This window comes from Bubalus kerabau, chromosome 5, assembly GCF_029407905.1.
Source record: "Bubalus kerabau isolate K-KA32 ecotype Philippines breed swamp buffalo chromosome 5, PCC_UOA_SB_1v2, whole genome shotgun sequence".
NCBI classification, from domain to species: Eukaryota; Metazoa; Chordata; class Mammalia; order Artiodactyla; family Bovidae; genus Bubalus; species Bubalus kerabau.
In genome coordinates, this window is record NC_073628.1 from 29933413 (window position 1) to 29958880 (window position 25468).

Consider the following 25468-nt stretch of genomic DNA (forward strand, 5'->3'; position numbering starts at 1 on the left):
AAAGAAACTGAAGCATGATGAAGTTTAATTACCTTCTTCAAGGTTGTATATTTTTGCCAATGCCAGGGTGGGATCTCAATTTCCAGTGAGAGGATAAATGAAGGAAGTTAAAGAGAATACAAGCCATCAGCAGAAGCTTCTCCCAGGTCTTCAGATTTATGCTGTAGATGCCACCACTTATTTCCTGGGTCATGAATGATGAGTAATGTTGGGCGTTGATGAATGAAAGGCAGGGAAAAGGAAGTTGTAGGCATTAACAGTGAGCATAAAGGCAGAAAAACAGAAAATGGGCCTTTTGTTAGTAACAGAGTGCCCCAGTTTGTTGGGATGTGTGGTGCACTGAAAAACAAACATGGAAATTTACTTGGAACGGTAGACTCAGACCGGTTGTTGACCTATGAACAAATGTCAGGAGAAGCTGGGAAATTATTCTTTGAAGAGATTGAAGTTCAGAAGGATTGTGCCAAACCAAGCAGAATGATCCGATTGCTGCTTCAGGGAGATGAATCCCACAGGAGTGTGAAAAACAGACTGGCGACTGGCACAGACTGATGACCAAAGAACCATTTAGCAGCCAAATGTTCTAAGAGAGAGAGGGACAAAATGCATTCACATTCCTCAGAAAGCAACTCCTGGGCCAAACCCTGACTGCTCTTTTATTTAAAAACATCTGTTGAGCCTTTCTGTGCTACCCAAGTAGGGATCCATATGAAAATGTCTAAGATTCACATCATAACTTAAAGGGAAACTTGTCTGGAGCACTTAATATCCTGCAAATGAAGGAGGAGGATTCTCCTTCTTAAATTTCTTGCAGCAGGAATATACTTAAGTGGCTGTCAAATAACTGTAGCTCTACAAAAGGAAATAAGTAATCGTGTTTATAGCATAAATCTGAAGACCTGGGAGAAGCTTCTGCTGAGGGCTTGTATGATTATTGCCACTGAAAATCTAGCTGATATCAGCATCGTATCCTCTAGGAAAACTGGCTGTGGGGCTGGGCTGAAGTTTGCTGCTGCTGCCAGAGCCACTTTGATTGCTGGCCACTTTGCTTCTGGAGTCCCTTGGACTGCAAGGAGATCCAACCAGTCCATTCTGAAGGAGATCAGCCCTGGGATTTCTTTGGAAGGAATGATGATAAAGCTGAAACTCCAGTACTTTGGCCACCTCATGCAAAGAGTTGACTCATTGGAAAAGACTCTGATGCTGGGAGGGATTGGGGGCAGGAGGAGAAGGGGACGACAGAGGATGAGATGGCTGGATGGCATCACTGACTCGATGGATATCAGTCTGGTGAACTCCGGGAGTTGGTGATGGACAGGGAGGCCTGGTGTGCTGTGATACATGGGGTTGCAGAGAGTCGGACACGACTGAGCAACTGAACTGAACTGAACTGAACTGAACTTGCTTCTGGAAACTTCACTAGTCAGATCCAGGAAGGCTTCCAGGAGCCATGCCTTTTAGTGGTTATTGATCCCAGGACTGACCACTAGCCTCTTACAGAGCTGTCTGTTAACCTCCCTGCCATCACACTATGTCAGACTCTGCACTTGGCGATCATGCCATCCTCTACAACAACAGTGGGTCTGATGGGAGGGACATTGGCCCAGAAAGTTCTGCACATGTGTGGTACCATGTGAGCACCCATGAGAGAGTATATCTTATCTCTGCTTCTGCAGAATCCTGCAGAAGAGATTGAAAAGGAAGCACAAGCTTCTGCTGGAAAGGCTGTTGACCCAGGAGGAATTTCAGGGTGAGTGTACTGCTTCAGCTCCTGGGTTTACTGCATTTACAGCTCAACCTGAGGTTGGGCTCCCCAGGTGGCACTAGTGGTAAAGAATCCGCCTGCCAAGGCAGGAGACACAAGAAATGTGAGCTTGATCCCTGGGTTGGGAAGATCCCCTTGAGGAGCACATGGCAACCCACTCCAGTATTCTTGACTGGGAAGTTCCATGGACAGAGGAGCCTGGTGGGGTACAGTCTATGGGGCCACAAAGAGTTGGACACAACTGAAGCAACTTAGCATGCATGCATGCACAACCTGAGGTTACAGACCAGTCTGAAACTGCGGGCACTCCCTGTGCCTAGTCAACAGTTCTCCAGGGCAGACAGCAGGGCTGAGCCACCCTCAGGGACTGGTCTGGAACTCTCACTGCTCAGGCCACTGAATGGGTAGGAATGACCACTGAGGGGTCTTAAGCTCTTCTTCCATGGGCTCCACACAGAAAAATGGAATACGGATGACTGAAATAAACAGCAGTTTATTTAAAACAAACATTCAACGATTAAAAAAAAAACAAAAAAAACAAGGGCCAGATTCCCTCCTAGAGCGTTTAGAAGAATGCCACCCAGCTGGCAGCTTTAATTTAGCTTCCTAAGGACTGTGTCCAACTTCTACAGAACTCTAAGATAACATATTTCTGTTGTTTTAAGCCAGTAAGCTGTGTTCACTTATTACCACAGCAACAGGGAACTAAAACAGATAGTAAACCAGAAAAAAAAAAAAAAGCCAAGATATTTTTGGGTAGGATTATAATCTAGAGTGAAGAAAAAATTGGGGAGGATAATATGGCAGTGAACCACTGAAAAGGTTATGACACCTGACCTGTGTTTTTGGTGTGTAAGGGAAAGAATGATTAATAGTTAAGATGGAGATGAAGAGGTAGCTTCATTAGAGAGGAGACACTAACATTCTTTGTGAGCTCATCTAACCCTGATCTGAATGAGGAAATTTAGAACTGGTATAAGCTCAGACACTTAATTTTTTCTGTGATGAATATTGTGCTTTTTCTATGCCTGTAAAAGAGAAACATGGGCCTGCCTAAAGTTTTACACAGTAAAGGAAGGGATTTTTTTTTTTAATTAAGACTTTTTGTAAGAGAAGTTTAAGGTTTATGGTAAAATTGAGGAGAAGTATGTAGAGATTGCCCATATACTCCCTTCCCCCAATATGCATAGCCTCCCCCATATCCACATCCCCCATCAGAGTGGTACATTTGTTAGAATTGATGAACCCACATTGGCACATTATAATCACTCAGCCTGTGTAGTTTCTTTAGGGTTTGTTCTCAGTCTCCTATATTCTATAGGTTTGGACAAATGTATAATGACATGTATCCATCAATACGATATCATATTTTCACTGTCCTAAAAATCCTCTGTGCTTCAACTATTCACCCCTCCCCCACAAATCCACCCTTACCCTCAAAACCAATGGCAACCATTGATGTTTTTACTGTCTTCATAATTTTGCCCTTTTCAGAAGGTCATATATTTTAATTTGATTTAATTAAATATAAATTGATTTTATTTTATTAAATATAAATTAATATAATTTAATTTAATTTTAATTTGAGTCATACAGTCTGTAGCCTTTTCAGACTGACTTCTTTCACTTAGTTATAGTCATTTAATATGCCTCTGAAGTGGTAAAGAATCCACCTGCCAATGCAAGAGACACAAAAGATGTGGGTTTGATCCCTGCATCAGAAAGATCCCTTGGAGTAGTCAATAGCAACCCACTCCAATATTCTTTCTTGGAAAATTCCATGGACAGAGGAGCCTAAAGGGCTATGCTTCATCGGGTCACAAAGAGTTGGACACTATTGAGCCACTGATGCATGCACATGTATATGTCTTTTTATGGCTTGATAGCTCATGTATTTTTAGTGCTAAATAATATTCCATCGACGTAAGTAATATTCCACAGTTTATTTATCCATTCAACTACTGAAGGACATCTTGATAACTTCCAAGTTTTGATAAATATGAATCAGTTCAGTTCAGTTCAGTCGCTCAGTCATGTCTGACTCTTTGTGACCCCATGGACTGCAGCATGCTAGGCCTCATCCATCACCAACTGCTGGAGTTGACTCAAATTCATGTCCATTGGGTTGGTGATGTCATCCAACCATCTCATCCTCTGTCATCCCCTTCTCCTCCTGCCTTCAATATTTCCCAGCATCAGGGTCTTTTCCAACAAGTCAGATCTTTGCATCAGGTAGCCAAAGTATTGGAGTTTCAGCTTCAACATCAGTCCTTCCAACAAACATTCAGGACTGATTTCCTTTAGGATGGACTGGTTTGATCTCCTTTCAGTCTAAGGGACTCTCAAGAGTCTTCTCCAACACTACAGTTCAAAGTCATCAATTCTTCTGCACTCAGCTTTCTTTATAGTCCAACTCTTACATTCATACATGACCACTGGAAAAACCATAGCCTTGACTAGACAGACCTTTGTTGGCAAAGTAATGTCTCTGCTTGGTCATAACTTTCCTTCCAAGGAGTAAGCATCTTTTTATTTCATGGCTGCAGTCATTATCTGCAGTGATTTTGGAGCCCCAAAAAATAAAGTCAGCCACTGTTTCCCCATCTATTTGCCAAGAAGTGATGGGACCAGATGCCATGATCTTTGTTTTCTGAATGTTGTGGTTTAAGCCAACTTTTTCACTCTCCTCTTTCATTTTCATCAAGAGGCTCTTTAGTTCTTCTTCACTTTTTGCCATAAGGGTGGTGTCATCTGCATATCTGAGGTTACTGATATTTCTCCCAGCAATCTTGATTCCAGCTTGTGCTTCATCCAGCCCAGAGTTTCTCATTATGTTCTCTGCATATAAGTTAAATAAGCAGGGTGACAATATACAGCCTTGACGTACTCCTTTTCCTATTTGGAACCAGTCTATTGTTCCATGTCCAGGTCTAACTGTTAATTATGAATAAAGCTGCTAAAAATGTTCAAGTGCAGGTTTTTTTGTGGACATAAGTTTTCAACTGAGTTTTGTTTTAAATATAAAAGGGACACAGTCTTCCAATTAAATTGGGATAATTGAACATACCATTTGTGTTCATTTTCTCCTAGTGACTCACTAAAATGATAATGAAAAGTTTTTTAAAAAGCAATAAAGCCCCAAGGAAAATGAGAATGGGACACCAGGCAACAATATTTAGAAGATGTTACCAAGCTTTCAGAAGATGGAAAGATGATGGACAAGTGGAAAGTGACCTAAAGAGTGAAGAAGGGTGATCTCCAAATGCCTTCAAGTGGAAGCCAACCAGAAGTCATCTGATTCATGCACAAAGTGAGGAAAAGCTCGGGAGCTGAAATGAACAGATAACTCTGAAAGTAGGGTGGTTGGCTCAGGGTTAAAAACAGGTGCTCTGCTGCAATTGTCTATAAAGAGGAGTTAGACCTACCCATACAGGCACATGAACTCACCTATCATGAAAGGATATGGAAATGTATCTCTCCAGGGTGATCATATGGTTCCACACCTGAAGGAGATAAGTATAACTGAGGCCTGGGGTGAGATGAGATGCCTTACTGAAAATCAAAAGGAAAAATCAAAGTTTTTATACTGAATAGTAAGACTCTACCCCCAGCTCCTTTCTCTATTCAGCTTCCAGAATGTTGGTTACCAGATGTGTGATCTTCTCCAGGAAAAATCTTAGAGGACTCCAATGTAAATAAGAAGGAGGGGAAATCATCAGGAATATTAAATAAGAATGTTTCCTGATTTGAGGACATGAAAGACTGTGTCTCTTAGTGACAAGCATAAAGAATACAAAATGTCCCTTATTAAATTTTCCAAACAATAAAGATAGAGTACCATAATGCTTCCATAGAATGATTTAAAAAAAACCACACACATGCACACACACTTCTTCAGGAGTCATAATGGAATTAATCTTCCCAATGGGAACACTGTAAGATGGAAATCAATGAGACAATATGATCAAAATTATCAGGGAAAAAAGTGTTATACTTAAAACTCATAGTAACAAAACTATCAATCAAGTGTGAAGGAAGAAAAAGTCAACTTTCATATTTGCAGGGTTTCAAATAACAAGCCTTGTGTTAAATAAATAGCAGGCCCCTATTGTATATAAACAGACTCCTATTTCAGGAAATCATGGGAGTATGTAATCCAGGAAGGATGCAGGATCCAGAAAGCAAGAAGGGGACACAGAAAAAGAGTTGGAAAGACCTTTCAGAAGATGGTGACTGAGGACTCCAGGTTGGCATCTATATAACAAAACTGGAAAGCACCTAGTGTAGATTGAAGTAGAAGGACAGAAAGCTCCAGGAGAAATGTATCCACGGAAAAGCAGAATTGATAGATTACCTCATGAGCTTGATTATATCAAGAGAAATTGGTTCTTTTGGCATGTTTTGAGATAGATTAATGACAGGAATATTGAAACATAATAAAACAATGTCAACACGTAGAAGGGTACAGTTTTGAACACTAGGGAAAAGAAACTAGTGTATAAGAGAAAGGAAATGAAAGCAAAGTAGCCCTGTGGCTTGGCTGTGAGGGGGGTGAGGTGGAAGGCTTGAGTTGAAATTCCAACTTTGCCATTGAACTGTGTGATCATATGAGTGTTGCTTGTTATTATTATTTTGATCGTTATGTTCACATTACATTTTGGTTTAAATAGTATCAATGAGGGGATGGGGGATAGCAAGTGTGTGCAAGTGAGAGGGAGAAAGAGAGGGAGAGATGTGAAGCAGAATTAAATTTAATTCCTCATCTTCCAAAGGAGAATGTCAAAGGACAAGTCAAAAGTTGAAAATCAGCCAACAGCAGTGTAATGATTTTCGTAGCTGACACATACAGTGCTTACTTATTCTGTATGAGGATTATCCTTTAACACACGCACACACAATCACTCATTTAATCGTCTCCATAAAAGTGGTGCCGGCTAGCAGCAAGAATTGTCAGTAGGTGAAATGAGTCAAAGATGATGGTGGTGGTTTAGTCGCTAAGTTGTGCCAACTTAAAAAATATAGTCACAATCTGAAAATTAGAGAGTTGTTTTATTCAGTAGGAATGTTTAGGACTTCAAGCCTGGGAGATAGCTTCTCAAGTAGCCCTGAGAAACTGCTCTGAGAAGATAGGGGAAGGAGTCAGGTTATATAGAAGTTTGCAACAAAGGGGTCGATAGTCAATATCAAAAGTAGAAAGTGTTAGTCGCTAAGTCGTGTCCAGCTCTTTGTGACCCCATGGCCTGTCCATGGAATTCTCTCGGCAAGAATACTGGAGTGGGTTGCCATTGCTTTCTCCATGGCATCTTCCTGACTCAGGGATTGAATTGAGGTCTCCTGCATTGCAGGCAGATTCTTTACCATCTGAGCTACCAGGGAAGCAGTATCAAAGAATATCAAAGATTATTGTTAATTAAGGAAAATCAGATATCTCAAAGAATTTAGCATTTTGTGTATGGAAAATTTAGAATTTTGTGTATGGAAAGATCCAAGCTTCTGGGCTCACTGAAATCATTTCCTTCATAGGCATGTCAGCTCCCTGGGGCCAGCATCCTGCTTTTTCACATCCCCCATCTACAGGGAGTGGCCATAGTCTGATGGCTATTAGATAGCAGGTATTTTCCTTCCTGAATTCTTTTAGGGCTTACCAGCTCATACCAGAGGGCTGCAATCCCTAATAACTGTGATGCCTTTGTTTACTGATTTTGGCAGGAAATACTCCATGACACAGTCTTGTCGACTTATGGCAACCCCATTGACTCTATGTCCATGGGATTTCCCAAGGAAGAATACTGGATTGGGTTGCCATTTCCTTCTCGAGGGCATATTCCCAATCCAGGGATCAAACCCAGGTCTCCTGCATTATAGGCGGATTCTTTAACGAAAGCTAGACTAAATATACGGAGAAGGCAATGGCACCCCACTCCAGTACTCTTGCCTGGAAAATCCCATGGACGAGGGAGCCTGGTAGGCTGCAGTCCATGGGGTCGCTAAGAGTTGGACACGACTGAACGACTTCACTTTCACTTTTCACTTTCATGTGTTGGAGAAGGAAATGGCAACCCACTCCAGTGTTCTTGCCTGGAGAATCCCAGGGACCATGGAGCCTGGTGGGCTGCTGTCTATGGAGTCGCACAGAGTCGGACATGACTGAAGATACTTAGCAGCAGACTAAATATAAAATGTATACAGCATTAGAGATATTTTTGTATTGTCTTACTTGCTATGATAGAAAAGTGCTTTAATTTCTGTTATTACCAAAATTTTGCTTTCCATGGGGTCGCAGAGTCAGACACGACTGAGCAACTGAACAACAACAAGGATAGGAAATCATAAGCTGTTGAAAATTGCTCTCCTCTTACCACCTCTCCTCTTACCCTCTTCTGATTTATAGACTTTGAGGTAGGAAGTGCTGTTAGAAAGCTGAGTTCCAGTCAAATGGGGGAAACTTCTTTTGCACACAACTTGTGTGTTCTGATATTGTTTCAAGATTCATTTCAATCCTGAGGACCTTCCCCAAAGGAAAAAGTACAAGTGGCCAATGAATGGGGGTTCATTTGCTCCCGAGTCATCTCAGTCTGAAAGGAATCAGCCACTTCAGATCCATTGTTAGCTACTTCTGTCCTGAGGATGAATTCTGTATATTGTCACCCTGTTTATTTAACTTATATGCAGAGTACATCATGAGAAACGCTGGGCTGGATGAAGCCCAAGCTGGAACCAAGATTGCCAGGAGAAATATCAATAACCTCAGATATACAGATGACACCACCCTTATGGCAGAAAGTGAAGAAGAACTAAAGAGCCTCTTGATGAAAGTGAAAGAGGAGAGTGAAAAAGTTGGCTTAAAACTCAGCATTCAAAAAACTAAGATCATGGCATCCAGTCCCATCACTTCATGGCAACTAGATGGGGAAACGGTGGAAACAGTGACAGACTTTATTTTTTGGGCTCCATAATTACTGCAGATGGTGACTGCAGCCATGAAATTTAAAGACGTTTGCTTCTTGGAAGAAAAGCAATGACCAACCTCTGCAGTATATTAAAAAGCAGAGACATTACTTTGCCGATAAAGGTCTACCTAGTCAAAGCTATGGTTCTTCCAGTAGTCATGTAAGGATGTGAGAGTTGGACTCTAAAGAAAGCTGAGCACCTAAGAATTGATGCTTTTGAACTATACTGTTGGATAAGACTCTTGAGAGTCCCTTGGACCCAAGGAGATCCAACCAGTCCATCCTAAAGGAGATCAGTCCTGGGTGTTCTTTGGAAGGACTGATGCTGAAGCTGAAACTCCAGTCCTTTGGCCACCTGATGTGAAGAACTGACTCATTGGAAAAGACCCTGATGCTGGGAAATATTGAAGGCAGGAGGAGAAGTGGACAACAGAAGATGAGCTGGTTGGATGGCGTCACCAACTCAATGGGCATGAGTTTGAGCAAGTCCCAGGAGTTGGTGATGGACAGGGAAGCCTGGCATGCTGCAGTCCATGGGGTCACAATGAGTCGGACATGACTAAGCAATTGAACTGAACTGAACTGACAAGGGTAGAAAAGTAAGAATGTTAATGGAAGGCATTTTACATTGACATTTCCCTTTTCTCCACTCACTAAATAAAAGTGCTAATTTTTCTTTTTAATGTCTTGGATCATGCCGGGGTTGAAACAGGAGAGTGGGCTAGGGAGAAATAGAATATACTTTTTAGAAATTAAGTTATCTTACAGAAGCAATCTCCCAATGCCATTTGAGTCCACAATTTTCAAACTGATCTAAGCAAGTGTTCTAATGATAGCTGTTGTGTACTATATCCATGTGTCTATGGGTAATTTTTCCTCAATCCCTGAATGAGTTAAAAGTCTGATGATAAAAGGGAAAAGAAGATTATTATTTTTTAATATTTTATTGGCTCACACACAACTATTACAGCAGTTACTTTCTGACCCTTTTGCTTTATCTTCTATCCATATACAATTCATCCTACCATTGCCTGATAAACTTCTAAGAACACTACTGTGCTTGATAAAATCATAAATTTTTTCCAATTATTCATAAGGAAAAAAAAATCTAAATTTCTTAATTAAAATCTGAGGTCTCTGAAAGAGACTACATATGTGTCTTATTTATTTCTTCTTCTGTAGTATCCAGCAAACGATTGAGCATGTAATTAAGACAGCAATATTAACAAAAATTTCATTGAATTAACTTGAAATTTAAGGCTTTCTTTTGTCTTACCCCATTCTGGTTTTCTAGTATTTTGTTCTATAATTACTTTTATCTGACTCTTCCCTCTTTCTAGTGTTTTTAATTTGTATTCTAAACTTCAGGTTTGTCTGTCCATCCTTTTTTTATTCATCTGATTTTACCATTCATAGATATTTTCAAAGATGATAAATCAAAATATTCTCAGTTGCAAGTAATGGAAAATCTAACTCCAATTGGCATGAGTATTAATTAAATGGCATTGTTACCGAGTCCAAACTCCCTCTGCTCATCTCAAGATAAGTCAATGACTCTCAGATGAGGTGTTGGGGTCATTAAGGGAGCTGGCTGACCCAGAAGATGGCAGCTAGCACCTCACAATAACCATCTTGTAGGGGCTGGGTAGCCAGGTTATTTTATGGGTCAGAGAAAGGGAGAGGTTGAGGGAACAAAAGACTATTCAAGGGCAAGCCTCAGGCAGGGGAAGATGTTAGTTTCATTTCCTTACAGTCCTTCACTGGTGGGAGGCTCAGGTTATCTCCCTGAGGCAGGCCATTATGTATATCTACAGTAACAACAACAACAACAACAGCAGATGAGGGTGAAGTCACAGAAGCAGATCTAGCATAAATTCAAAATTAACCCTTCCCGACTACAGGATTCATTGCCTCAAAAATTTGGAAAATCACTCTAGTCAGTCAGAGCAAAATGAATGACCAAAGGTATTGACACTCAGGATCTCAGGGAATGATCACAGTCTCTCCAATTTACACAGTAAAACCTACCCATTATGGTTCTCACCACGCTGTAATGGTGAATCCGTAGTTAAGTCATGTCCAGTCACTAAGTCATGTCCAGTTTCTAAGTCATGTCCAACTCCTTGCAACCCCATGGACTGCAGCCTACCAGGCTCTTCTGTCCATGGGATTTTCCAGGCAAGAGGACTGGAGTGGGTTGCCATTTCCTTCTCCAGGGGATCCTCCTGACCCAGGGATTGAACCTGTGCCTCTTATGTCTCCTTCATCTCCACACAGATTCTTTACCACAGAGCCACCAATGGTATTTTTACTATTATTATAATCCCACTAGCAGGCACAAAAAATTGTGTAGATGGCATAGGATTATTTAACTATGATTTATCAGTGCCCTGCTATTCTTTGTACTAAGAGAAAAACCACACATATAAATATTTGAAACACGTTTTCCTTTTGACTTTCAAAGAATTAAAATTAACCTCCTGGTGTATGCTAGTTGCTCAGTCATGTCCGGCTCTCTGCGACCCCGTGACTGCAGCCTGGCAAGCTCTTCTGTCCACGGAATTTTCCAGGCAAGAATACTGGAGTTGAAGGAGGAAACAGAACAGGCTCTATCTTGAAAGCAGGAGTCCATCTTGGGCCGGACTGTGGCCTTTGAGCTATATGCCCAGTATCTATGGAAATAACATACCAACGGAAAATCAGGCCCCAGGAAGGAAGAGCCCCAGGACTCCTACCTAGACTCCCTCATTATCTCTAATCTATCTAACCGAATAGAATCATACATTCATTCTATTATGCTAATTGGGGTATGACCACAGGCCTATTGATAACTGTCCACTGTTAACTACCTAGGCTTAAAGCATATGAATCCTGGGTTAACTTTGATTGTATCTTTCTTTTTCTTTGTTCAGACTAGTTTCAGGAAATTTGGGGAGGTGGGTTTGGGCACGTACACTTAGGGTATATAAGATTGTCACAAAAACTGGTCAGGGTCCTTGGCTAAGAGGAGACTCTGCCTTGGGCCCGCTGGTGTAATAAACTGCACTCCACTCTCTGCAGTGTCTTTCTGAGTGAGTTTGTTTCCCGGAACGCGTGGTTACAACAGAGTAGATTGCCATTTCCTTCTCCAACCTGCTGTTAGGTTAGCCCTTTTAGCACAAAGAAAATTATCTATTTGAGCACTAGAGGGCAGCAGTTAGAAAACATTAATAGCCGCCACTGCATTTCACTACATTTTTTGTTGTTTCTTCTCCAAAATAATGACCAGAGTATGCTTACAGCAGTTAAATATTGTATATTTTAAATATTCTACACCATTACCAAACTGTGTATTCATAATATTTACTTTGGAAAGTGTCACTTTAAATATTCTAAAATTGAAAGCTTTTCACCTTCTGCCTCTCATAACTTAAGTAACTTAGAAAGCACAGTGAAGAAGTCAAATTGACAGTCTCTAGTGTGTGTAGTCAAGTGGGAGATTTCAATAATGTTATATGCTTTCCTTCAAGGAATATAATGTCCCATAATCTGGAATGATCATGAAAGCAAAATAGCATCCCTATAGGAGAGAGAGATTTCAATTAGGTAATATTTCATCAGACCATAAAAATATTCCATATTATAATACTTGTCACTTAGTCTGTTTATTAGTCTGTAAAATACATTAAGGCAGGGTGTTCTCTGTTTTAGGCTTCTTCATGTTGAAGTATTTACTTTATTCTCTTTACAAGTGGCACCTCTTATCTATTAATTTTTCCCAAATTTTTTAATTCAATCATACCTTTTACTTTAAGAAAAAAATGTTGAGAGTTTAAAGAAGCTAATGGTTTCAAAATCCTTTTGTAATACATCTCATTGCTCTATGTATGTAGTATGGGATTCAAAACAAGGAATATGTTTCTGGAATTAGAAGAGCAATAGTTGGTCTTCATTCACTTTAACACTTGAATTTTTCCAAGGCACAATGCTGTGAAAGTGAATAAGGATTTTTTCCCCTTGGGTACACAAAGAAAGAAATGGCATAAAATGTATATATCTTTCTAATGGTGAGTTTTTATAGAGAGTAAGATGCACATAGAAAAGATTAATATGTATTTTGGTAGTTAATATATATATATATACTTGATTACAGTGTACATTTATTTAAAACTTCCTACTTCCAAATTTTTAATCAGACAGACCACAGGTAAATAAAAAAAATTCATATTAGGCCATTAAATATAAAAGTGCAGAGTAGTTATATACACAGATGTGAGTAAGACAAACTAAATTATTTCTTCTATCTCTGGTTCTCAAGAAATTGTACCATAACTTATTGGTAATTTCTCTAAAGCTAACACTGCAAAGTAAAGTCAAATAAAGCTGAACTAAAAACTGTCCACTTAAAAACCCTTAGTAAGAAAAAGGTCACAGATGAATCCTAGAGCTTATTTGCATCACTTCAGCCTGAAAGAAGTATGTAATTAGAATGAACATTGATTAAAGAATGCAAAGTCAAATAAAGTCATACTACAAAAAAGCTTCTCAAAGCAGTTTTCTCTATAAGAATATGCAAGCTGTACAACCTGTATAGAAAGCTATAAACTATACTAAGTCCACTAGTTTACTATACCCCAGGAAAGCACCTAGCCCACAGTGGGTGCAATATTTGTTGGGTGAATATTTGTTGATAGTAAAAAGAAACTATTGTATTCAAAACAGCTTCAGAATTAGTCTCCTTGAAATATTTTTCAAAATAAATTTGCTTTAAAAACACCTTACCAGTGATTGATAAATAACATTGATTATGATAAAAAGGAAACTTCTCAAACATTACTATTTCAAAAAACTTATAATTATTACAACTTATTCTATTGTGAGTGAAAACATTAGCCCATTTTTACCCCCATGATTGCCATGTCATTTCTAAATCTTAACTGAGTGAAGTATAATGACTCTTCCATTAATTGAAGGATTCTCAGACAACCAAATTATTTCTAAGGACATAAGTACTTGGTCAGACAATTGCAAACATATTGCCCACAAAGGATACTTCATCTTTGTAGGTATAGATCTTAACAAGTACCAAAAAAGAAGAAGGACATGGGAAAGGAAGAGTAGAGAAGAAGAAGGGACTTCCCTGGTGATTAAGATTTTGTGCTCCCAAAGCAGGGAGCCGGGGTTTGGTCCCTGGTCAGGGATTCCCTGGTAGCTCAGACAGTAAAGCGTCTCCCTGCAATGCAGGAGACCTGGGTTCGATCCCTGGGTAGGGAAGATCCCCTGGAGAAGGAAATGACAACCCACTCCACTGCTCTTGCCTGGAAAATCCTATGGACAGAGGAGCCTGGTAGGCTATAATCCATGTGGCTGCGGCTGCAAAGAGATCCCACATGCTGCCACTAAGACCTGGTGCAACCAAATAAATAAATTTTTAAAAAAATAAAGAAAAAAAGAAGGAGGAGAGAAAAAAGAAAGGAAGGAAAGAAAGAAAACAGTTTTAATTATTAATACATAAAGACAATTGCTTCTAAAATGATAACATATCCTTCCACCAGAGGGCAACATTTGCAAGACATTTAAATGATCTCTCAAAAGCATTTCCTAACACAAAAATATAAACAAATGCAAACTTATAACACTGCTATTGGGTAATATCTTATGTAATTTTGAAGAATACAAAATTTGATGATGATGATAATTATTTAAACAGTTGCTTATAAAACAATACTTAGTAAAACACAAGCAATAAATTGACTTCTTTAAAATATAAGAAGATAGAACTTTAAGAAAGGAATATATTGCTCTATGTCATTGGACTTTTTTTTTCAGTTCATTATTGGCCATGTAACTCAAATATAATACAAAAATTTTAGGGTAGAAGAAATGAAAAATACTGTTCTACATCAATGAATAAATTAATGAAAAAGTCATAGAATTTTACATGTGGAAGGGATGATAGAGATTATGTGCAAGCCTTCATTTTTTACAAATAAGAAATCAGTTTATTAAAACTAAGTAACTGATTCAAAGTTGCAGGGATGATAATCAGCAGAACCAGGATCCAAAGACAGTCAGCTGATTTCACATTTTTTATTCTACACCATTGATATTCAAATTATGATCCAGGGGTGCAGCCCTGGAAACTTGTAAGAATTGCTGCACCTTGGTCTCCACTGCAGAACTATTGAGTCAGAATCTGTATTTTAACAAGACCTTAAGTGGTGAAAAACTACTCTAATCCACGCCGCTTCTTTATCACTGGTTTCATGACTTCAGGCAAATCATTAACTCTCATTTCCCTCCTCAGTAAACTGGAAAAAAAAAAAAAAAACTGGGAATGAAATTAGTTTGAAGAATCATTATAAAGAGTAAATGAGATCATGTAAATGAAATGAAAGTCATTCATAAATTATAACACTACACACATTAGTTATAGTCAATGAAACCTCCTTTTATTGATAACAGTGCTTGGAAAAAGGGGACAATTCTCTTAGAAGAATTGTCTAATAATGCAATTCAAAGGCTAAAATTGGATGGAATATTAAGGGTAAGGGAAGGTGTCCAGAGAATGGAAGACTTTTTCAGTATTCCTAAATTAATACCATTTGTATAACTATGAACATTTCCTTGCATAAAATGAAAGCTGGTGATATTAAGATCACAAAGGTACATATTTAATGTTTGGATTTGGGGAGCATGAATGAAGAAAATATGTCATTTTCTTCAGATTAATAAGTAATATCTGAATACATGTCTTTTATATTGGGTGTAGCTATTAACCTAAGAATAGCCTAAATGGTAGTCTAGTAACAATTCTTGTAATTTTTCACATACAACATTTTCCCCTTGTTTATGAATTTGCTCAAAATACCCCTCAGCTGAGATCTCTCTAAGTGCCATCATCTTTCCCCACCCAATTTCCTGGACTCTCATCATTTTTATAGAACTAAATTTCTCTTCAAGTATTAAGACAGACAAGGAAACATCACTTCCTGAAATATTTTCTGTACACTTTCACTTCCAGGCTGGGTTACTTAACTTGTCCAATTTCACCCATAAATTGTTGTAATTGTATTTATGTGTCTATTTCCCATGCAGTTTGTGAGATCTTTCACGGAACAGTCCCAGAACATAGTGAAATTTTGAGCACTAAATAATTATCTTTAAAATGAATAAATGAATATTAGCAGTAATTCTGATTCAAACACTTACCCTTTCATCAAGAGAATGGAGAAGAGAACCAAATGACAAAGATTTCAATGAGGTGAATGTAATTATTTTACACTACAAACAATGCTTTTGTGTTGGATGTGTCTCATATATATGACACTCAGCAATCAGGTTTGCCAGTGACTTAGATCTCTAGTCATTTGGGCTGAAACTTAGGCAGGAATTCTTAGAAAAATCGTTTTTTATATCACCATCTTAACTTCACAGATATTTATCTGACTTCTGTTTTGTATATAATTTTCTGGAATTTCAAGATCACTGAGATCCCTAAATGAATTAAATTTTATGAATTTGGTCATGAAAGATTTGAAAAACAGATACTTTGAAAAGCACTAGATGAGTCAAGTCCTGATGAGTTGGAAGAAGGTAGTTTGTTTGGAAGAAGGTAGTCTAATGTTTCCCCCCTTCTTTTTATAGTTGATCACCTTTGGGGATGGATACTGTTTTGAGGCATTTCAGAGTTTTAGGAAAATCTTGTTTGGTATACAATAAGTATACTCATTTTGATGTGCATTTGTATATATATATATATATATATATATATATGCACATCAAAATAAGAGAAAGATGCCCCCAGTATCCTTTTCTTTATTATAATTCTTAATAAAATATAATTTGATAAATGTTAAATTTAATAATAGCAGATGGCTTCAGCTACTTTTGAAATTTTTCCACTATCCATTCAGTACATGCATATTCATTGTATTACTTGGCCTATTTGGGGAATATTCTTACATGATTCTGTATTTAGATCCATATTTCTGAGATTTGGTACCAGAATCCCAAAGAAAAATCTACTCCCCCTGTTGGTTTAAAGGAAATACAAGGATTTTGACTTTGAGAATGTAGTTCAAGGACAATCTGTTTTGTAACTATTTGCTTGAATTACATCTAAGAAGTTTGTGATTCATGTCAAATGCATTAATAATTAACATTAATCTTGCATAGTTTCCTCACTTTGCTTAATGAAATAGATTCATTGGTGCCATACTTACATACCTGAGAGCAAATGTCTTTCATGAATGTCTCTGTAATTCTGCTTTAGAAGAAGATGTTACAAGATAAAAAATTTATATTTGAAAAGATTGTAAGTAATTTAAAATAAATCTTGAAAATATCATCAGCAATAATTTGTTTAAAAGCACAAGGTGTAGCCACAAATGTCCTCAATATATTGATATTTTAGTAGTGTGTGTGCTGAAAATTAGTTAAAAGTGAAGGGGCATAACAGTTCCAAAGAATTTATATTAAATCGCTTGTCTTTTATTTAACCAAGATCACTGAGGAACAACTATTCTTTTTTTTTTTCTTTTTAATTTCTCTACTCTCTCTTTCTCTCTCCCTCTCTCTGCCTTCTTCTGTCTCTATTATTCCTCTTTCTTGCTTCCTCCTTCTCTTTATTCCTTTCTACCTTTTTTTTTTCCCCCTATTACCTATCAGGGGTTAAAACAAAATACATGAACAATATAATTATGCAGTTTGTATACATATAATTTATATCAAAGGGAGCCCAGGTGCCCCAAATTCCACAAACATAAGTAAAATATGTTGTAATCTTCCTTCCCCGAAACAGTCAGAGTTGGCAACAGCATGCTGGGCAAAATGTAGCAAACTAGCAGTAAGTTGTCAATTTTTAATAAAATCTTTCTCCCTTGCAGAGCTAAATGCACCATTCTCCCTACAAACCCTGGCGATGATGACATCTCACTTGGTTTCCATAGCATCCATTCCTGAATCCCCAGTATGGTTCTTGGTCAGGGCCATTCCCCCAGTTCCCCTAGAAAGTTGGCAACCTGACCAGCCAAAAGAAACCGCCCCTTTTCCGAAGACTTACTCTGTCCGTGGTGCTGAACCATTTTGCCAAGAAGCGCCCAGGCGGGCGCTGTCAGCGGTGCTGAAAAAAATCTTCCCTGACGCTGCCCAAATCAGAACAGTGTATCTGTTATTTACTCACGTCCTCAAAGAGCAGCAAGCTTTCTCCATCTTAATTCGACTCTACCGCAGAGCAGAGTTTGCGCTGGCGTGATGGGAGGAGATCATGGGCAAGAAGGAAAAACTAACAGCAGCATCGCTCACCTGAGACCTAAGATGCTCCCATGAGTTTCGGAAGTGCTCTGCTCCTTACAGCAAAGGCACCATTTTAAAAAGTACTATTCTTTTGACTTCGTCCTTACACAAGGGTTCTGTGATATTTCCACCCGCGTTAGAAAGGCAGAGGGTTTGTCAGCAACAAGGCTTTTAAAACCGAGGATTTACATTGTTTTCAAGTGGACTGACTTCCAGGACAAGGACTCATCTGCACCCGCTCAAATACCATGGCACTGCGTGCGCCCTTTGCCACCGGATCCTCCCCTTCCAATGAGACTTTCTGATTGTGTCTACCAACTCTCCTATTAGGAAACCCGTGGGTTGCATGCAGCTATTCTGTTGTATTCTCGTTCTCACTCTCCCTCCCCTCTCTCACTCGCACTCTAGCAAGAGGCACACCGATGCTATTCTTCTGAGGAGGAAAAAAAAAAAAAACCTACAACTACCTTAAGCGATTAAGACAATATGCGCAACTCTCGCCTTTCATAGCGATCTCTATTTAAATCTGGCAAGAGCCGACACCAAGCTTTGCAAGAATGGAGTCGGTAAAACAAAGGATTTTGACCCCAGGAAAAGAGGGGCTAAAGAATTTTGCTGGAAAATCCCTCGGCCAGATCTACAGGTAAGGGAAAGCAAACCTATGTTTGCCTGGGACTCAGCAGGAAAAAAAATCTGCAGAGCTATTTCCTTAAACCCTGGTTGCTTAGAGATTGTAATACGATCGGAAAATCTTTCTTTTTGCTCATTGCTGAAGTGAGGCTGCTCTGGAAACCTACTTATTAATTCAGGAATGTTGCACTAAATTAACCTGTCTGCTGTTTGTGTGTGTGTGTGTGTGTGTGTGTGTGTGTAATTTTTGCTTTGGTACCTGCAGATTCTTATCCTTTCCTACTGAGGATTTATCCTTTTTACAATTGAGAAATGACCTGCACCTGTTCAAAGAGCCTTTCTTTTGTTGCTTATAGTGACACCAAATTAAATTCCTTTAATGCAGAAAAAGAAATAAAGAACACAACCACCTAAAAATTAATAAAATTCTAAAGAGTAGTAGCAGAAAGAAAGCTGGGTCTTAGTTTCAAAACCACTTGAGTGGAGAATCCCCCAGTGGAACCTTCCTTCTGTACTGAAGGAATAATCAAAATATATCAATAATTGATAGCAGAAGCAGTTCCTCTTTTTAAATCTGAAACAATGTATATGTATGTTTAATTATTTGATCTCTCTTAGATGTCTATTTCTTGTGTGAGAAATATCACAGTGCTTTTAAGAAGAGCCATAATAATAATCAGCCAAATGACTTTGGAAGTATTAGAAACGACTTAAAAATTTAAATCCTCTCTGTAGTCACTGTACTATTCTGTAAATTTTACAACTTTAAATCTGTTCAAGAATATGACACAAATGCACCTTTTCTTAATAATAGGAGCAAAATCAAGAAGAAAGGACAGAAACAAAAGGAGAAACGATTCTAAGAGACTGCTAATCTTCAAACTTGATAAATTGAAGCCTTTGGAAATGTATAGGAAATGTAAAGAAAATGACCAAAGCACATCCCAATTTTCCCAATCTCTCCAGCTCTGGTGGGCTTCTTGTAGGCACCATCATGCACCTATGCGGCAGTAAATACTGCAAGGGCCCTGCAGTTCCACAGATGCCCTGGAAAGAGCTATTCTTTCCCAGCCCAACTGCCATCAGGGGGGAGTTCAGGTGCAGAGTTTAACTTTGCATATATGAGCATATGAAGCCAATGTGAAAAAAAAAATCTCATTAATGGAATTTTACTCTCCTAAAATAAATACATTGCCATATGCTCTAATGCTGGAATTAGACTTAAGGATTAAGTACTAACATAGCTACAGTTAGCTTTATGATCTATTCCCCAGTTTATATTTTGTAGAATTTGCAAATCTGACTTTTTTTCCTATTAGCCTCAAATTGCTTAGCAGCTGTCTCCCAAGCTAGGTATTCTTGAAATTGATCTATTTTGCTTTCTCCATGTGTATGAAAATGATTCTGTGTGGCAAGATACATGGTGGATTGGAAAATATCTGCAAATTGTAAACGGAGAGGTTCTTTGTTTAAATATCCATCTCAAAGGTTCACGATGTGTTACCCTTCACATTCCTCTTCTTTTTAATAGAAATTTCACGGATATACTGTGAACCAGAACAGCACTATCAGCTTCTAGTTAAACCATTCCATCACTCTACTTTCCCCTTCCCCCAAGGACAAAGCCCAGAGTGATTGAATCAGAGGGGTGAAATCTTGTGAAACACTAAACAAGTTAAAAAAACACACAAACAGAAACGTAAATCTGGTATCTGCTACCTTGATATGGGACATCTTCCCAGAGTTGATTTGGGGGCGTGTTCGTGTATCTGAGAGTCGCATTGTCTTTGGAAATAGGCCCAGGACATTTTTGGTGTTTGTAACTGAGATAGTAATGACGCAAGATTGTGAATAATTAATTATTCATGTTCTGGCAGTAGGAAGCTTTGGTGTCGGCCATATGCAGCGGAGGCCTTTGTTTCAAACTCGAGTAAAAAGAGGGAAAAGAGTAAGCTGTGTCACAGGAGAGTGAACGTTGAACTGGCATCCTGGGGTTAGAGGAACGGGAAGGGAGAGGGCATGACACTCACGGAGCGTTCGCAGACCTCCCCGTGGGCACTGGACGGGACAGGCCTTGGTCCCCGGGGGCTCCCGGGCTCAGCCGGGGACGATATCCCGGCGTCCTCCGTCTGGGGGGTTTAACTTAGTCGTAAAGGAAGGGGTAAGCGGGTGCAGAAGTGTACCTGGGCCCGCCGCCGCGGAGCAGCCCTCGGGAGACTGGAGGCTGTATGAAAGCGACTCGGGTAGAGCGCTGCGGTTGGGAGGCGTCTACACAGGTGCTGAGAAGGAGCCGTTCGGGTCACCCTTCTTTTCCAAACTGCAGACCCTACAGGAGAGTCAGGCCCAGGCGATGGATGTGAATCAAGGCACTGTGGGGTGAATCCCCGAGGGAAGGGGGATTGGCTGCCAGAGAAGATAAAATATTGAAAGTTGAAGAGATGCGGCCGCAGGGAGGGAGCCCGGGAGTCCCTGAAGTCTGGTGTGGCCCCAGCTCCCTAACTCCTGAGGGTGGAGAAGGAGGTCAGGGCCCCCCTCCCCTAGATATGACGGGTTCGGGAACTGGGAATGGTCCCGGCATAGGGGGTGCCTAACCCCCAGCGTCCTTGCCTCCCCATGCTGTGCCGCGCAGGGTGCTGGAGAAGAAGCAGGACGCCGGGGAGACCATCGAGCTGACGGAGGATGGCAAGCCCCTGGAGGTGCCTGAGAAGAAGGCGCCGCTGTGCGACTGCACGTGCTTTGGCCTGCCGCGTCGCTACATCATCGCCATCATGAGCGGCCTGGGCTTCTGCATCTCCTTCGGCATCCGATGCAACCTGGGCGTGGCCATTGTGGACATGGTCAACAACAGCACCATCCACCGCGGGGGCAAGGTGATCAAGGAGGTACGCGACGGCTGGCCCGGTGGTGTCGCAGACCCACTTCACCTGTTTGAGCCTCGCTCTCCCCGCCGAATGCGGAGGGCGTGGTTGCCCCTTCAAGGCCCCCCTTTAGCCCTGACCTTCTAGATGAGGCCGCGGCAATGTTATCGATCCCTGTTCACGTTGGAGCACGCCGCTTCTGTTCTCTGGGCCTTCTTTTTCTCCCAAGCAAAGTGGAAAATAGTAAAGTGGAAAAAGCTCAATAGCTTTTTGAGGATAGAGATTTCATACAAGGAGTTGATCCTCAATACCGTCCGCAAAATCTAAATCGAACTATTTTTCTTTTACCCGGAGGAATAGAGCAGCAGATCAGTTATTACTTCCCCCAACTCCCTACAATTCTCGCCCAACATTCTTAATCATCACAATGAAACAAAACCGAAAAACGAATCAAAGCAACTGTGCACACCTATGGGCAGTTTTAGCCGAGAGGTCTTTAGGAGCCGCCCTGACTGGCGGACAAAGAGGAGCTTGGGTCACCGGGAATCCAGTCCCGCCCGCCCGTAATCTTACAATGTGCGTTGAGTGGTGCCTAGAGAGAGGGTGGCAGGAGATCAAAGTCAAGGTCACAGAAAGCCGCGGGTCCGGAGACTTCCAATAAAGAGACCTGAGTGAATTTAAGTCTGGTAGAACAAGGGTTGGGGGTTGGGATGATAAATTCGGGATGGGCTGTGGATGGGATACTGTGAGCGCTGATGGGCCCTGGGTTATTCTTGGAGATCCTGCGAAGGGCGTTTGGTTTCAGAATTTTATTCAAAGGGGCAGAAAAAGGGTCTCCAGTTTCCCACGCCGAATAAGGACTCTTTCACCTTTCCTGTGCGGATAGTTAGCCCCGGTTTACCTTAAGGTTCACCTTGGATGGCAAGCCACGCTGGCGAGGGCGGAGTTAGGCCCGGACCTTCAGACACACCCCTCTCCTGCTCTTCAGACTACCCCTGAGCGCCACCTCCGTCTCCACTGACTCCCCCGGTTTCCCTGCGCTTTTCCAAATCTTTCTGGCCATGGCCCAGGCCCATTCCCACTTTACAGGGACCACCATCCTTCCCACTAGCTCCTCCGACTTCCGCGCGTTTCATCCCAAGCTCCCCACCCCCTCTTCCCCAGCTTTTTCCCAGTTGGGTTCCATTCTCCCAGCGATTCCACCGCTGCAGCCGAACAGGTCGGCCTGAGCTACATGGACCCCCGTCAGGTGTCTCTGTCCCCCGACAGCGAACAGAATCTCCTCGTGGAGAGTCATTTCCAAAATTCAAGCCCTGCCGGCTCGTCATTCATAGAGAGGATCCGACCTGCTAGGCAGACGTCGGGGAGCAAAATCAAGGCGCCCAGATTCGCTATGAATCCATTTCAAACGAGCACGGTTTTTCAGTGAAAAGAGGCGTTTCTTCTCTGTAAGAAGGTATAGATTTAATTTTGTTAGGAAACGAACATTAAGCCATCCCCACGACCAGAAGTCAGGGAGTACCTCGGGCGGTGAGGGCCGTTAGGCAGAGAACTACTGATCGTGAATTTCCAGCCCAAAGCCCTGACTAAACGATCTCCCTCCACCTGTTTCCTTTTTCCCTACTCCATAGAAAGCCAAATTCAACTGGGACCCGGAAACCGTAGGGATGATCCACGGTTCTTTCTTTTGGGGCTATATCATCACCCAGATTCCGGGCGGCTACATCGCTTCTCGGCTGGCAGCCAACAGGTAAAGCTCCGGGGCCCGAAGGGGGCGCAGAGAGGTGGGATTTATACCCCCCGAGGGGTAGCGGAAGCTGGGGCCGGGGCGAGAGCCCCGCGGGACTGGGGAACTCCCGGACGAGGTCTCCTAGTCCCCTGGAATCCACTCTCGGGACTGGAACATGGTGCCTCCTTCCAGAATAAGGCGCCCTCAAGGATGTGGGTGCAGGTTACCGCCGCCCCCTCCCAGCGCGGGTGTAACCGGCTCCTGGTGAAATGGTCGACGTGCCCCGGGGCCTGGTAGGTGCTGAGACCGGGCGGGGAGCCGGGCAGCTGAGACAGTGCCGTCCGGTGCACAAAGGGTGGGGGCGTCTTTGCGAGCCGCTCCTCGCATCCCTCGGGTACCACGGCTCCGTGTGATGCTGACCTCCTGGCAGGGCGCATCGAAAGCCCGCCCAGATGGTGCTCTGGGTCTGTCGGATTTGTTTCTATGGAGCCAGGCGGGATTTCAGGCGCCCCGGGTGCGATTCCACCTGTTAATGAGCTCGGCGGAGTAGGGGCGGGGTGGGGAAGGCGCTCAGCTGCGTCCAGCGGCCTCCAGCCTGGCTGCGGTGGTGACGGCGGCCGGGGTCCTAGCGCCAGCCCTCAAGAGTGCCCCTGCCGGCACCTGCAGAGGCACCCTGAAATGCGAGGCAAAACGACTGATGGGGTGGGGGTGTCAAGGAGCATAGCCTGGCCCTCCGACGGTGAGAACCAGCTTCATTTGCTTCATTGTGTGCATTACGATAAGTAATCCTTAAATCTAAGTGTTAAGCTGAGAAAGAGCAGATGCTCCTGCCTTTCCTGGTTTGCTGCATAGTGGTTGGTGGTTTAGTCGCCAAGTCTTGTCGGACTCTTGCAACTCCGTGGGGGATAGCCCGCTAGGCTTCTCCATCCATGGCATTTCCCAGGCAAGAATACTGGAGTGGGTTGCCATGCCCTTCTCCAGGGGATCTTCCCAATCAGGGATCGAATCCGGGTCTCTCATATTGCAGACAGATTCTTTACCCTCTGAGCCAACAGGGAAGCCCATAGAGACCCCAAATAAAGATTTTGGGTCATCTTTCAGAGCCTATACCTAGGACTTCACCTCTCTCCCTCCCCGCCAAAGGTTAAGTTTTCCTGGGAAGTAATCTAGAACTGGGCAACTCTCTAGTCTTGATGTCCTCTCTGCTTCCCTACACTGGTCTAGCATCCCTCAGTGACATCTCCCAAGCCCCTTCCCTGGCTTTTGTCACCTACAGTCCCATCCAGGAGAGGTGTTTTCCTGCCCTAAATTTCTCAGTCATCTCCAAGACCTAGGGAGAGATTCTTGGGAATTTATTTTTGGCTTAATGCCCCTAGGATGAGGATTTTTGTTCTCAAAATGTTAAGAGGAGAGTGCAATGGACTAGAAATAATGCCTCTTGAATACTGTCTTTACCTTAACATTGTGATGGCTAATACTCAGGCTCAATAGGATAAAAAATATATACTTTTAAAAATGGTATCAGTTTAAACTGAAAATTATTAACTGTGTAGAGAACCCTATTTTATGGATGAGATAAATTTTAAAAACTGACATAAGGCAGAAAAATTTAAAGGAATATTTTCTTAAATATTACTGGCAATAAATATATGTTACATTTTGACTTTTATATCCCTAATGCAGTGCCAATAATTTTTTCCTAAAAATATTTTCCAAAACAAAATAAATTTCTCAGAAAGATACCCCAAACATACATATGTAAAATATTTTTCACTTCAGTGGAAAACCATGCATAAATTCACCAAAAAAAAAAAAAAGGAAACTCAATAAAAGGTGAAATAAAAATATAATGGCTATGCCTTTAAGTTTTTTTCAGAGTCAAAACCTTCAGCTTGCCAAATGTTAAAATGCTAACATTTTCCTGCCAGGAAAAAACATCAGGGATGCTTTAGCTTTCACTCTTTCTAACACTGGGGGGTCAGTAAACAGGTTTTTCTAGGTTTAAAAAAAAAATGCAAGCTCATTGCTATCACTTGTGTCATGTCTAGTAAAGACAAGTCTGATGCTGACTCAGGTTCTAATTTATTTGAAGATTTTCCTCAAGAGAAAATGTCCTGAAGTTTAGAATTTTTATTTGGATCCAAAACCACATTATCTTTAAGTAGATAATTAGGAGAGAGGAACAATACTTTTGTATACAATGTTTTGTGTTCTCCAAGGCAGAGAAAACAGTCAAAATTTTTTGTAAAATATTGTGAAC

At 41.2% G+C, this 25468-nt stretch overlaps 1 protein-coding gene, 1 long non-coding RNA gene and 1 pseudogene across 2 annotated transcripts in view; 2 read left to right on the forward strand and 1 right to left on the reverse strand.

The window, feature by feature from the left end:
• The first annotated feature begins 222 nt into the window (after positions 1-222).
• On the forward strand, positions 223-2196 carry LOC129654209 (40S ribosomal protein SA-like; annotated as a pseudogene).
• Positions 2197-14770: 12574 nt separating this feature from the next.
• On the reverse strand, positions 14771-21020 carry LOC129652604 (uncharacterized). Its single transcript, XR_008714609.1, has 2 exons — positions 20805-21020; positions 14771-15005 (listed from the first exon to the last, which is right to left on the reverse strand). It is a non-coding gene; the product is annotated as an uncharacterized LOC129652604 (long non-coding RNA).
• The window catches only part of SLC17A6 (solute carrier family 17 member 6), a 39914-nt gene continuing 32405 nt past the window's right edge, over positions 17960-25468 (forward strand). Inside the window, exons 1-3 of the mRNA XM_055581368.1 lie at positions 17960-18634; positions 21251-21503; positions 23111-23229. Of these exons, the coding sequence (XP_055437343.1) occupies positions 18549-18634; positions 21251-21503; positions 23111-23229 (458 nt within the window). The 5' untranslated portion in view covers positions 17960-18548. The remainder of the gene's footprint in view (positions 18635-21250; positions 21504-23110; positions 23230-25468) is intronic.